Source organism: Herpailurus yagouaroundi, unplaced genomic scaffold (assembly GCF_014898765.1).
Source record: "Herpailurus yagouaroundi ecotype Mexico unplaced genomic scaffold, PumYag 222, whole genome shotgun sequence".
In the NCBI taxonomy this organism is placed as follows: domain Eukaryota; kingdom Metazoa; phylum Chordata; class Mammalia; order Carnivora; family Felidae; genus Herpailurus; species Herpailurus yagouaroundi.
Window position 1 is genome coordinate 6,988,822 of NW_024412453.1, and position 13,890 is coordinate 7,002,711.

A 13,890-nucleotide genomic window follows, 5' to 3' on the forward strand; every position below is an offset into this window, starting at 1 on the left:
TCCATCCATGCATCCATGCATGCATGCATGCATCCATCCATCCATCCAGGTACTGGAGATACAATGTTAAACAAAACATACAAGCCCCCACTTCCACAGTAAAACTTGTTTCCAGTATAGGGAGATAGACAATGTGGGCCGCATGAGATAGTTCTTAGACCGACCACGACAGTGGTGGTAGGACAGGTTTACAGATTTAGGATCCAATTCTTGGGAAGTGGACCCTTCCAATGCAGAGACCCTTTCATGCCTGGGTTCCTTCTCCCACCTAGACTTGAGCATAGCTTTTTCCTGGCCTGGGAATAGCCCTCACTCCTTCACGTGGCTGGGTCCGTGCTGGTCTCCCCAAGCTGCCTTGTCCTCCAGCACCTTCCCGGATCCCCTGCAGCCTGAGCCCCTCAGGACCCACGCTCTATCTCCTGTACTGCAGGAAGCCGAAAGAGCCCACACTCTGACCCACAGTGCTTCAAAACCCTAGTCGGTCACCGAAGTGGCCGTGTCACTTTGGGCCACCCAACCTCTGTTACCTCAACCTGGAAAGGGTCGGGATCAAAGGTCACACATAGGAAGTGCCTGCCTGTGTCTGTCCCAATAAATAGTAGGTGCTGGGTTCAGATCCTGCCTCATCCACTGCTGTGTAACTGTGGGCAACTTTTAAGATTTCTGTGTGCCTCAGTTTCTTCATCTGTGTAATGGGAATAAGATAACCTATCTCTAGGGTGTGCGAGGGCTGAATGTGTTAAAATAGGTCAGTGCTTCAAACGAGGCCTGGCACAGAGGAAGTGCTATGTATTACCTGCTACTGTGGGATATTTTTAGGGCTCACCATCATGTCTGATACATGGTAGATACCCTGAAAGTATTTGTTGAATGAATGAACAAACAAGTCAATTTTTCGCACCTAGATTGAGCTTCCCCATCAAGAAGTGCCCTTCCTCTAGGTTGGGGGGTAGCTTTAACAAGCTAAACTTTCTGTATCTGGAGCTCAGGGCTGGGGAGCTGAGAGGTCTAGAAACTGAAGGAAGAGAGTTCCAGAACTGGGTGCTTCTGCCTGAGGATCTCATGGTCCTGTGGGGGCACAGACACAAGCAATGGAAAAAAGCCCACCTGGGACCGAGTGCCTGGGGAGCACAACTACCATGGGACCAGGGGCATGAAATGTCATATCTGTCTTAGGGAAGGGCAGGAACCAGTGACAGCTCCTGAAGGTCTGCCTGGGAGGAGCTTGGAGGGGGCCGGAGGCTTTTCTTGGGGCTTAGTGTCTCTAGCAAGGTTACCTATCTGTGCAAGGTTGACATTGTTGAAGGAGATTTACAGCCAAGCCATCCCCTGGCTCCCTCTCCATGGGGAAGGCTTCTTGGAAGAGGTGTCATCTTTGAGGCTGAGGGATCAGGAGGTGGTCAGGAAACAAAGAAGGGAAGGCCTGTGCAGCAGGAGCGATCTGAACAAAAGCAAGAATACGCTTCATGGGGTCACTGCACATTGAAGTAAAGGACGCATGGGCGCCGAGGGTGGGAGGTGGGCCAGGCTGGGTGCCCTGCTCTGGAGTACGGGTCTTCTCTAAGGGCACTGGCTTATTTTTTTTTTTTTAATATTTGTTTTTGAGAAAGAGACAGTGCATGAGCAGTAGGGGGGCAGAGAGAGAGGGAGGCACAGAATCCAAAGCAGGGTCCAGGCTCTGAGCGGTCAGCACAGAGCCTGACGTGGGGCTCGAACTCACGGACCATGAGATCATGACCTGAGCTGAAGTCAGAGGCTTAACCGACTGAGCCACCCAGGCGCCCCTAATGTTTATTTATTTTTGAGAGACAGAGAAAGAGAGAGAGCACAAGAGGGGGAGGGGCAGAGAGAGAGGGAGACACAGAATCCAAAGCAGGCTCCAGGCTCTGAGCGGTCAGCACAGAGCCCGATGCGGGACTCGAACCCACAGAGTGTGAGATCATGACCTGAGCCGAAGTCAGACGCTTAACCAATTGAGCCACCCAGGTGCCCCAGGGCACTGGCGTTTTAAAGACGGCTTTATTGAGATAATATTTGCGTACCAAAAATTCACCCATTTTAAGAGTAAACTTTTCAGAGGTTTTTAGTAAACCGATGGTATTATGTAAGCATCACCCTAATCCGGTTTCAGAACCCCAAATGCCGATTTGCAGTCACCCCACCCCCAGCCCCGGGCAACTGCTGATCTGCTTTTTGACTTTATGGATTTGCCTACTCTGGACATTTTGTGTAGACGTAGTCCTACAATATGTGGCCTCTTGTGTCTGACTTAGCACAGTATTTTCAAGGGTCATCCGTGTTGTAGCTTGTGTGACAAGTACGTCACTGTCTTTATGGCTGAATGATATTCCCTTGTATGAATAGACCACCTGTTGTTTATCCATTCACCAGGTGATGAGCATTTGGGTCCCTTCCACTTTTTAGCTCTTACGATAATGCTGCTGTGAATGTTCAGGGGTCCGTCTTGCAGAGATACAGGCTTTTAGTTCTCTTGGGTATATGCCAACAACTGGAGAGCCGATCACATGGTAAATTTATGTTGGACTCTTTGACAAACTTCTAAAGTGGAAGTCGCAGAGTGATCGGCAGCTCGGTGCATCAGGAAGATCGCTGTGAGAGGGGCTTGGAGGGGGATGGGACAAGATCTAGGGAGATCTTTGGCGAGGTGCAGATGGAGAGGGGGATCCATAGAGTGGATTTCAGAAATGCCTTCCACTCTGGTGTTGCCCGTCAGCAGACAGGATGCTCTGATTTCTCAGTTACGGTTAATTCGCCAAGGATTGAAGGTGTCCGTAACTCTCCCAGTATCCCTCGTAGGAGAGGAAGTGGGTTCCGGAGCCTGGCTCCATCCTCTGAGGCCCCTTTAAGAGTAGAAGGTGATGTGTAACGTTTGCTTGATCGTGTTTAATCTCACGATGCCCTGTGTCCCCTGCCTGGGTTCTCTGGTGGTCAGCAACAGAGACCGGCTTGGCACCTTATCTAGGAAAGGAATGAATGCAGGATTATCAGGGGGCTCACAGATGGGGTGGGAAGACTGGGGATCCGGCCTCAGAAATGGCGGGGATGGGCTCCTTGGGATCTGGGGGCAGGAAGTAAGGCCCCTCGGGGCTCTGTCCACCTGCTGTGCGTCCCCATCCACTTGGCTGGGGGACCAAGTGGGGCAGCCCCACCAACATGGGGTATATGATGCCAGGGGTGGGGCCGGGGGCACGTCTCCTAGAGGCACACAGGATGGTCTTCCCAGAAAAGGAAAATGCTAGGTTTTCAAACCCAAACTGTCCACTTCCCTACATTCCAGGTGCAGGAACTGAGGCACGGAGGGGTTAAGACCATTCACCCAATGCCACAGACTTGGAAAGTGGCCGAGTGGGACCCCAGCCTGTTCTTTCTGGCAGAGTGAGCTCCTGGACATCCCCCACAGCTGGTGGGGCTGGGATGCCCACTGCCTTCTGAACTAGTCAGACTCCAGCAGCCTTCTGGGGCCGCCTCCAGGACTCTCAGGGGTAGGGAAGAGTATCTAAAAGGGCTTTGCTGCGAGCCCAGTTGGCCCCTTGCCACCTTTGGTGGGGCCAGTGAGCAGGAGTTTAGGACGGGGGCGGGGTGGGGGGGCGCTGAGGAGGGCCATTAGCTAGGAGCTGATTCTAATTCACGGCCTTTTTCCTTTCTGTTCTCAGATCGAGAGGACCAGTCCATTCTGTGCACGTAAGTGGAACTCGTCTTTCCTGTTTTTCTACAGTTGAGGTCCAACCTACTGAAGAAAAAGGTCCTTGAGGGCAGGGCTCTTTGATGCGTTCGAGGGAGCTGGCCCAGAGCAAACTCAGCGTTTGCTCGGTGGATGGCCTCATGCTGAGGCCGGCACAGCCAACCCATCAGTGATGCCTGGTTCCATCTTGTTCTGCACCATCCGCCTTTCTAAAACGAGCATTTTGTGCTCGCTTACTGCGTGCCAGGCCCTGAAGCAAATATTTCACAGACGGATTTGCATCTAATTGCCTAACAGCCCTGTGAAGGGAGAGGGCATCTCTGTGAGGGAGGAAATCTGGGCCTATGTTAAACTACTGCCCTAAACTCTCACAATCAGCAACCACATTTGTGCCATATTTAGTGGTTGGGGTCACTGTGTCTTTGGTGAAGGCCCAAAGACGTCGTCAGAAGCTACTACTCAATTTAGAACCATTCAGAGAATCTTTGACATTCAGGAAAACCCCTCTTGTCATGGGCAGAGCGATGGGTGCCCAGCGATCTCCACCTCCTCATTTCTGGAACCCGTGGCCGTGGCAGGTCACGTGGCCTGGGGGAGTGAAGGTTGCAGATGATATTAAGGTTGCTAATCAGCTGACCTTACAGTAGGGAGATTTTCAAGGTTATCCAGATGGCCCAATATAATCACAAGGTTCTTAAAAGTAGAAGAGAGGGGAGACATCAGGGCAGAGGGCCAGAGATGCAATGTGAGAACTTGACCTAAGGTTGCTGGCTTTGAAGAGAGAGGACACCAGGGATGAGAACAGCTTCTAGAAGCTGGAAAAGACAAGGAGCTGGACTCCTGCCTACAGCTCCCAGGAAGAAATACAAGCTGGGATGCCTGGGTGGTTCAATTGGTTAAGCATCCAACTCTGGCTCAGGTCATGTCTCATGGTTCATGGATTCAAGCCCCACATCGGGCCCTGCTGTGAGCACAGAGCCTGCTTCAGATCCTCTGCCCCCCCTCCCCTCCCCCTACTAGTGCGCTCTCTCTCTTTTTCTCTCTCTCAAACTCTCGATCTCTCTCTCTCTCTCTCTCTCTCTCAAAAATAAATATTGAAGAAAATACAACCTTGCCAACACCTTGGTTTTAGCTCACTGAGATCCGTGTCAGCCGTCTGACTGCCACAGTTGTGTGGTCACAGATGCCGAGTTTCTAGTAATTTGTTACAGCAGCAACCAGAGGCCCATACCCGTCGCTCCCACTTGAACCCCTGTATCACTCCCTCCATCATTTGTTACCCAACAGACTGAGTGGGCCAGTCCTCCTGGTGACCATTAGGCAGATGGGAATAAGCCCAAAATAAACAGGATCCCTCTTCTCAAGGATCCCTTTTCTCAAGAGGGAAACAGCAGGAGGACAATAGTCACATACTTGTCTTTTATGCTCTTTGAATTTATTGTTTCACCCTGTGAAGGGATGACCTTTCAGAAACTAGAAAAAAAAATACATACACACTTTTTAAATCACTGAAGTAAATGTATAATGACAAACTGTGAAAGTTACAAAGAATGAAATATATTAGGAACTAGGAGAATGTGTAAATCAGAGTTGTTCTAACCGGGGAAAATAGGAAAGGCCTCTCCAAAGTAGCGCTGTGGCAGGCTCTGTTCCATCAACGCAGAGCCCGATGTGGGACTTGAACTCCCGAGCCATGAGATCCTGACTTGAGTCACAATCAAGAGTCGGATGCTTAACTGACCAAGCCACCCAGGTGCCCCTCTTCTGCTGGGCAGAAATGGCAAAGAAGAAGAGAGGGGAGCGGTTGCAGCACGTGCAAAGGCCCTGGGGTCAGATGCATCATGTTCTAATTAAGAAACTGAGAGATCAGTTTGGCCTGAGCATGTCCCCCAGAAGAAGCCCTCTTTCTAGGAAGAGCCATTCCCAGGGCTGGTGGCTTTTATATTTAGTGCATTGGCTTAGGGGAAAAGATCTGCAGCCTGCCCATGCTGGCTCAACCACTTACAAAGCGTGAGCTCAAATCTTTGTGATGAGTAAACCCTGGGAGAATTTGGGAGAAGAGTTTCATGTGGGGAACAGCAAGGGCAAAGTTTATGGGGTGTGGGACCATTTGCCTTTTCGGGGACAGAGAAAGTCGAAAGGGCTGGTCAGAAGGGGATGGGCAGGAGGATGTGGTCAGAGAGCAGGGCCTTACAGGCTGGGGTGAGGGTGTGGACAAGAGGCAGCTCAGATCTTTCTGACCATTCAAGGGGCCCAGAGGTGCCACTTGGGGACATACGCTGGTGCTGTTAGGGTCTGGGCGGGGAGGGCTTGCATGAGCCACCTGGGAACCCCCATCCCTGTACTTCCCACTGGGTTGCTCAGACTCAGTGGTGGGAGATGCCAGTGTTGGGTCATTCTCTCCTCCAGGGGAGGTGGCTCAGGCTGACAGCAGCCTTCTGCCACTCTCCCCCAGGGACAACATTTCCTCTTATAAAACTACAGGGTTTCCAAAGGTTTTCCACTGGGTTCTTTACCTATGGCCGGCGTTCCCTCCCATGTAGGCTTCCTGCTTTACCCCGTCTCCCCTTATCCCTTCTGCTCTCTTTTTAATGTTTTTATTTGTTTTTGAGAGACAGAGAGAATGAATAGGGGAGGGGCAGAGAGAGGGAGACACAGAATCTGAAGCAGGTTCCAGGCTCCGAGCTGTCAGCACAGAGCCCAATGCGGGGCTCGAACCCACAAACTTTGAGATCATAACCTGAGCTGAAGTCGGACACTTAACCAACTGAGCCACCCAGGTGCACCCTGCTCTATTTTTTTTTTAATGTTTATTTATTTATTTTTGAGAGAGAGAGAGAGCAGGGGAGGGGCAGAGAAAGAGAATACCAGGCAGGCTCTGTGGTGTCACTGCAGAGCCCCATGCGGGGCTTGAACTCCCGAACCATGAGATAGTGACTTGAGTCACAACCAAGAGTAGGATGCTTAACCGACCGAGCCACCCAGGCGCCCCGTTGGGCTGTTACTATTAATTAAACTGTAGACCTTAGTTTTCGCTAGTTTTTCCAGTATTGTCTTGATCCGGGATCCCATCCAGAGTTACATTGAATCATCATGTCTGCCTGAGCATCTCCTGGCTGGGACAGTTTCTCGGGCGTTCCTGGTTTTTCACGACCCTGCTGATTTTGAGTACTGATGGAGGATTTAGTAGAACGTCCCTCCGTCTGGATTTGTCTGATGTTCTTGGCCATGAGACGGAGGTCATGGTTTTGGGGGAGAATGACACGGGAGTGAGGTGCCTCCTCCACCCCACCGTGCCAGGGGGTACCTCACATCCACGTGACATCCAGGTGACCTAACATGACCTTCATCACCCGGCGCAGGTTCAGCTTCTGGGTTTGGTAGTGATATCTGAGCCAATCGCCCCTTCCCTGGTCAGGTTGCTTTTGGACCATGTCCTGCGTAAAGCCATCTCGGGTACCCCTGGGTGTGGGTCCTGCCAGACTTCTGTCCCCAGATGTGGCTGTACATCACTTCCTTAGTGACTGGTTCAAGAGACCAAGAAACTGATCCCCTGGCTTCACCCGGAGACTTTTTTTTTGGGGGGGGGGCAGAGTCACGGTTTGTTTATTTATTTTAAAGTTTATTTACTCTATTTGGAGGGGGAGGGGAAGAGAGAGAGGTAGAGGAAGCGTCCCAAGCGGGCTCTGTGCGGTCAATTTGAACCCACGAACCATGAGATCATGGCTTGATTCGAGTCAAATGCTTAACTGACGGAGCCACCCTGGCGCCCCTTGATTATTTTTTTAATTAGAATTTTAGTTAGTTAATACACAGGGCAGTGTTGGTTTCAGAAGTAGAATTCAGTGATTCATCACTTGCATTCATCCCCCAGTGCTCATCCCAACAAGTGCCCTCCTCAATGCCCATCCCCCATCTAGCCCACCCACCCCCCCTGCTCCCCTCCCCTGTGTGTTCTCTATCGTTAAGAGTCTCTTGTGGTCTGTTTCCCTTTCTTCTCCACCGCCCCCCTTCCCATATGTCCATCTGTTTGGTTTCTTAAATTCCACTTGTGAGTAAAATCCCATGATATTTGTCTTTCTCTGGTTGACTTATTTCACTTAGCATATTGCCTTGTAGCTCCATCCATGTCATTGCAAATGGCAAGACTTCATTCTTTTTTTTTTTAAGTTTATTTATTTATTTTGAGAGAGAGAGAGAGAGAGAGCACAAGCCAGGGAGGGGTAGAGAAAGAAGGAGAGAGAGAATCCCAAACGGGCTCCACGCTGTCAGCGCAGAGCCCGATGTGGGGCTCGAACTCACGGATGGTGAGATCACGACTTGAGCCGAAACCAAGAGTCAGACACTTAACTGACTCAGCCACCCGGGCGTCCTTCATTCTTTTTGATGGCTGAGTAATATTCCATTGCGTATATATACCACGTCTTCTGACTCGGTGCCTGGGGCAGGGCTGGGCACTCCCGCGTTTTTATCTAGTGTGGGGCGCTTGAGAAGCGGGTAGGCCAGCCAGTGAGCTGGGAGGGAGGCAAACACTGTCACAGGCATGCTCACAGGGGACGCCGAGGGTATGGCTGGATCGGAGCTGCGTGCACCCGTCTGCCTTGGGGTGGAGAGGGGGTGGCGTGGCCCTGGGAGCAGGGTCCCTGCCAGCAGAGGAAAGGAGCTAAAATGCCACCCCTCTGGGGCCCATTTGGGAGCCCGGAAGGGGAGGGAGGCATGAGCTGGGGGAGGACTAGGGGGTCCTGGAGATTCTGATGCACACTTTGCAGTGGGAATGTCTGGTTCATCCCCCAGATTGCTGACCCCTGGGTGCAGGCTTTGTGGCAGAAAGACTTCTGGGGCTACCTGTGCCTGCAAGGCTTGAAGAGAGGCCCCTGGTCTCAGCTCCTGGGGAGCCTCGACTGGGAGCAAGCCCAGCCCAGGATGGGGGTCCTCAGACTGTTAGCCGACTGTCCTGGCTGACGAAGTAAAGCATTTTGTGGGGGGAGGTACTGGCGTCCTTTACGCTCCTAAGTGACACTGTCACGACAGTTTGATGCCCTGAGCAGGTCAGCATGAAGCCATTTTGGCTCTAGGACAGGCTAGATTTTCACTTTAGGGCAGCCCGTGAGCTAGACAGGGAAGAAGGGAGTCCTGGACTCAGCTCTGCCATGAGAGCCACTTACCCTGTCTGAGCCTCAGTCTCCTCACCTGCAAAATGGACAACGATACCCACCTCACAGGGCAGTCGTGAGGAATCAGTGGGTTAATTCATGGAAAGCACTGAGAGCAGGGCCCGGTGATGCCATTTTGTGCGCAGTGAACAGAATTGTTACTTGTAAGTTACTTGCGAACGCAAGTGCCACTTCCTGCTCAGCCACGAAAGCGAAAGCAAGGGGAAGAAATGTCCAGAGTGACAATGAATGGTAGCGATTCATATTCATGATCAGTGTGTCCATGTTATCTTAATGCGTGGTTAGGCGTGGCCAGGGGTTCTACAGATAGCTGCTTACAAACATTCTTTGTATCCCCAGACCAGGATTGGCAGAGGCAGATGCTCAGGGGAGCCTGGCAGGTGACAGGAAGGGGTGGGTTAGGCCAGGAGCACAATAGGGAGTGGTGGGGACTGTGGTAAATTACCCCTCCCCAGGAGGATCCACCTGCCTTCTGTGCGTGCTGATCTGCCCTTGTGTTTTCTACTCAGCAGTGCCCTCGAAGTATGTTGTATCTCATCAGACATAAACCAGCGTCCCTCCTCCTAGTGACTGCCCAGACATGCCGTATTTTATTTACCCACCCCCCCCCGTGGATTGTAGCTTTGATTGTTTCCAGACTTAAGAACTAAATGTAAGCGTGTATATAAGGATACACGTGCGATCAGTCCTTATTACTTACTGCTGCCATATTTGCAAATTCATTGCTACTTGCTGACATGTATTTGTAACCTCCAACCGATGCTCATGGTGCTTGTGTGGGCGTTCGAGGACACGTGCAGAGCCAGGAAAAGTCTGAGTGGCCTGCCAGCTGAGGGAACCCTGCCGCCTTGTTTCAGCTCTCTGGCTGTGAACAAGTGTCCCTTACATGCTAGATTTCGCACCACAGTTTTTGCATTGTTATGGCTTTTGGTTGGTGACTTCGCTGTTGATAATGCCCCCCAAGCCTCCAGCTGAAGTGCTATCTTCCCTTTTTAAAAAATGTTTTATTTGGGGCGCCTGGGTGGCGCAGTCGGTTAAGCGTCCGACTTCAGCCAGGTCACGCTCTCGCGGTCTGTGAGTTCGAGCCCCACGTCAGGCTCTGGGGTGACGGCTCAGAGCCTGGAGCCTGTTTCCGATTCTGTGTCTCCCTCTCTCTCTGCCCCTCCCCCATTCATGCTCTGTCTCTCTCTGTACCCAAAAAAATAAATAAACGTTGAAAAAAAAATAAAAATAAAAATAAAAAATGTTTATTTATCGTTGAGAGAGAGAGACAGAGACAGAGAGAGAGGGAGCCAGAGGATCCGAAGCAGGCTCTGCCCCGAAAGTGGAGAGCCCAACGCGGGGCTCAAAATCACGAGTGGTGAGATCATGACCTGAGCCGAAGTCGGATGCCTAAGGAGCTGAGCCACCCAGGCGCCCTGAAGTGTTGGCTTCCTAAGCACAAGACGGGTGGATGTGTCCTACGGAGAAAATTCATGGGTTGGATGACCTTCATTCAGACATGAGTTACAGGGCTGTTGGCCATGAGTTCGATGTTAGCGAATCAACAATATATATGGTAAAGGGTCTTTAAACAGAAAGGCACATAAAACAAGGTCATAGAGTGAGCAGCTGGGGAGAGCCTTTGGAGCACCTGTGCCCCAGGCGTGTGTGTGAGCCTCGCACCTCCCAAGGTTCCCAGGAAGAAACAGCATTGCTCGTCGGCATCTGTAGGAACATGGCATTTCTTGTCCACATCTGCTGAGTGAACAGATTTAACGTTGTACCAGAGAGGAGGAGGGAAGAGTATGGCTTACTTACAGATGGCTTCCGACCTGTGTGACCCTGCACAGGTCACTTAACCTCTCTGAGCCAGGTTTATGGAGAGGCCGTGAGGATGAAAAGGGAACCACCCCACAACATCGGTTGAGCGACCGACTTCGGCTCAGGTCACGGTCTCGTGGTTTGTGGGTTCGAGCCCCGCGTCGGGCTCTGTGCTGACGGCTCAGAGCCTGGAGCCTGTTTCAGATTCTGTGTCTCCCTCTCTCTCTCTGCCCCTCCCCCACTCATGCTCTGTCTTTCTCTCTCTCAAAAATAAATATTAACATTTTAAATTTTTTTTTTCAACGTTTATTTATTTTTTTGGGACAGAGAGAGACAGAGCATGAACGGGGGAGGGGCAGAGAGAGAGGGAGACACAGAATCGGAAACAGGCTCCAGGCTCCGAGCCATCAGCCCAGAGCCCGACGCGGGGCTCGAACTCACGGACCGCGAGATCGCGACCTGGCTGAAGTCGGACGCTTAACCGACTGTGCCACCCAGGCGCCCCAAACATTAACATTTTAAAAAATACATAAATAAAACAGTGCCGGCCAATAAGGCTTTGTGTGCTGATGGCTGCTGAGAACTTGAAACGTGGCTCGTGTGACTGAGGGGCTGGATTTTTTTTTAACTGACTTTAACTAATTTAAATAGCCTATAGCTAGTGTTTTCTGCATTAGCATGGTTCTGAAGTATTTCTTACCTCCATCCACTCCTCTGATTCTGCCCATCTCTCGTTCAGGCTCCTTTCACCTCTTGCCTGGACCACCGCGGTTGCCCCCTAACTAAACTTCCTGCAGCCGGGGCCCCCCCCCGTGCTCCCCAGTGTGACCATGTCTCATTCATGCCTGGCTGGCTGGCTGGCTGCCTGCCTGCCTTCCTTCCTTCCTTCCTTCCTTCCTTCCTTCCTTCCTTCCATAGCTACTCGTTGTGAGAAGTCATTTGGCACAGCAGGGTGTGGATTTCAGAGTCCAACCTCTTGGGTTTTGAGGTCAGCCCTGTCACCAACCAGCTTGTATGCTCCCAGAGCCAAGTTGCTTAACTTCTCCGAGCCTCAGTCTCCCCATCTGTAAAACGGGGCAATAGGTGCTCCGCTGGGTGGTTGTTTGTGGGATTCAATGAATTAATTTGTGTAAGAGAGAAAGCAATGCCACTGCCTCCTGGTGAGCCCCCCTCGTCGCCGCCCCCCCCCCCCCCCCCAAGAATCAGCTGCCTGCACTTTTGATGTTTCCGTCACGGGTCCTCAAGCCCCATTCCTCTCCTGAAATGGTTTCCTGTACTCATTGGAATGAAAGCAAAACTCTTCACCGCAGCCGAGAAGACTGTCCGTGATCTGGCCCCTTTCTTCCCTCATCACTTACCACCGCCCGCCTCCCTCCTGACGCTCCAGCCACACCAGCTCCTCCCTGCTCCCTGTGTGTGCAGAATATTTCCCTGCGGTGGATCTTTGCCCTTGGTCCTTCCTGCAGGGCTCCTTTGCATTTTGTAGGGCTCCGCCCCCATTCTGGTGACCCACCCATGGCCCCCCCCTCCATCTCAGCCCCCCATCATGCCACCCTGGCGGCAATAACGGACCCTCAAATGACCCTAATTGCTTATTTCCTTGGCTAGGGTCTGTCTCCCTCTCCTGGAATGGGAGCTCAGTGAGGGTGGGGACAGTCTCCTTGTCCCCTAGCCAGTGCCCAGTAAGCAGGCATTGGCCACACCAGTAGCTGGGTTATGGAAAGAGCCCAAATGTCCATCACCTGATGATGGGTAAAGATGTGGTGTGTGAGTGTGTGTGTGTGTGTGTGTGTGTGTGTGTGTATACACAGCAGAATGGAATACTAGGTGATGAAAAAGAATGAAATCTTGCCATTGGCAACAACATGGTTAGAACTAGAATGTATTATGCCAAGCAAAATAACTTAGAGAAAGATACCATATAATTTCACTCCTGTGTGGGATTTGAGAAACTTAATAGATGAGCATAGGAGAAGCGAAGGAAAAATAAGATGGAAAAACAGAGAGGGAGGCGAACGCTAAGAGACTCTCAGATACAGAGAACAAACTGAGGTTGCTGGGGGTAGGGGGTGGGTTCAATGGGTGATGCGCATTAGGGGGGACACTTGTCGGGATGAGCCCAGGGTGTCATGTGTAAGAGATGAATCACTGGGTTCTGTTCCTGAAGCCAAGACAGTGTAGTTAGTTAACTACACTGTATGTTAACTAACTTGAGGGGGAAAAAAAAAAACAGGCATTGGCCGTTGTTGCAAAGGCAATCCCAACCATTCCGCTGTTATTTGCAAATATATCCAGTCGCCCCGGAACTGTCATCAGCTTAGCTCTGCTTATTAAATTTCATTTTGGCCATTGTTAAAATCAGCCAGAGTGATTTTAACACTCTGGACCAACATGTTGATAGCAGGGTATGGGCTTTGACAAAGTAGCAGGGGTCAAGGTAAGCCCAGTTGGGACTAACAATTTGCTACAGATGATTATGCAGTCAAGAAGCTGGAAAGGGAGCAAATCTAATTTTTAGACCCGAGTCCTGTCTGGTCTAGGAAGCAGTTCATACAGTGCGAGTAAACCTGGGAGCATGGGTGAGGCGTGGAGCGGCCCTGGGTTCAGAGAGAGCTGTGTGTTCAAGGAGTAACCCGTGTGTGTCGAGGGGCTGGATTAAGAGAGAAGGGAGTAGGGGAGGGGGAGATCAGAGGGCGGTAAGGGGGTCTTCTAGGCCCTGGGGAGGATTTTAAACTTTAAAATGGACAGGAGAGCACGAGGAGATACACGAGGGGTCAGCAAACTCTGACCAGTGGGCCAAATGAGGCCCTCCTCTATTTTTGTAAATAAAGTTTTATTGGCACACAGCCGTGCTTACTTGCTTTCCTGCTACCTCGGCAGAGCTGAGTAGTTGGGACTGAGAATGCATGACCCACGAAGCCTAAAGTATTGACTGTCTGGCTCTTCACAGGAATGGTTTGCCACCTCCTGGCTTATCCAGTGGGAAAATAGGACGTGATTTATATTTTAGTAATAGAATACGTGTTGACGTTATTGATATAAACAGAATATAAGCATTGTAGAGGCATTAATATATAAGTATTGATACAAGCGTTAGGGAAGAAATTAATCGTAAGGAGTAATAGCTCACATTTTTGTGTATCTGGCTTTGTTCTGAACATTTTATATATATACGCTCATTTAATCCTTATAACAATCATGTAAGTGCTT

General features: G+C 50.9%; 1 protein-coding gene across 1 annotated transcript in view; it reads left to right on the plus strand.

Moving 5' to 3' along the window:
* MYH11 (myosin heavy chain 11) overlaps positions 1–13,890 on the plus strand; it is a 127,721-nt gene that overhangs the window by 47,409 nt on the left and 66,422 nt on the right. Inside the window, exon 4 of the mRNA XM_040459627.1 lies at positions 3,675–3,702. Coding sequence (XP_040315561.1) covers positions 3,675–3,702 — 28 coding nt within the window. The remainder of the gene's footprint in view (positions 1–3,674; positions 3,703–13,890) is intronic.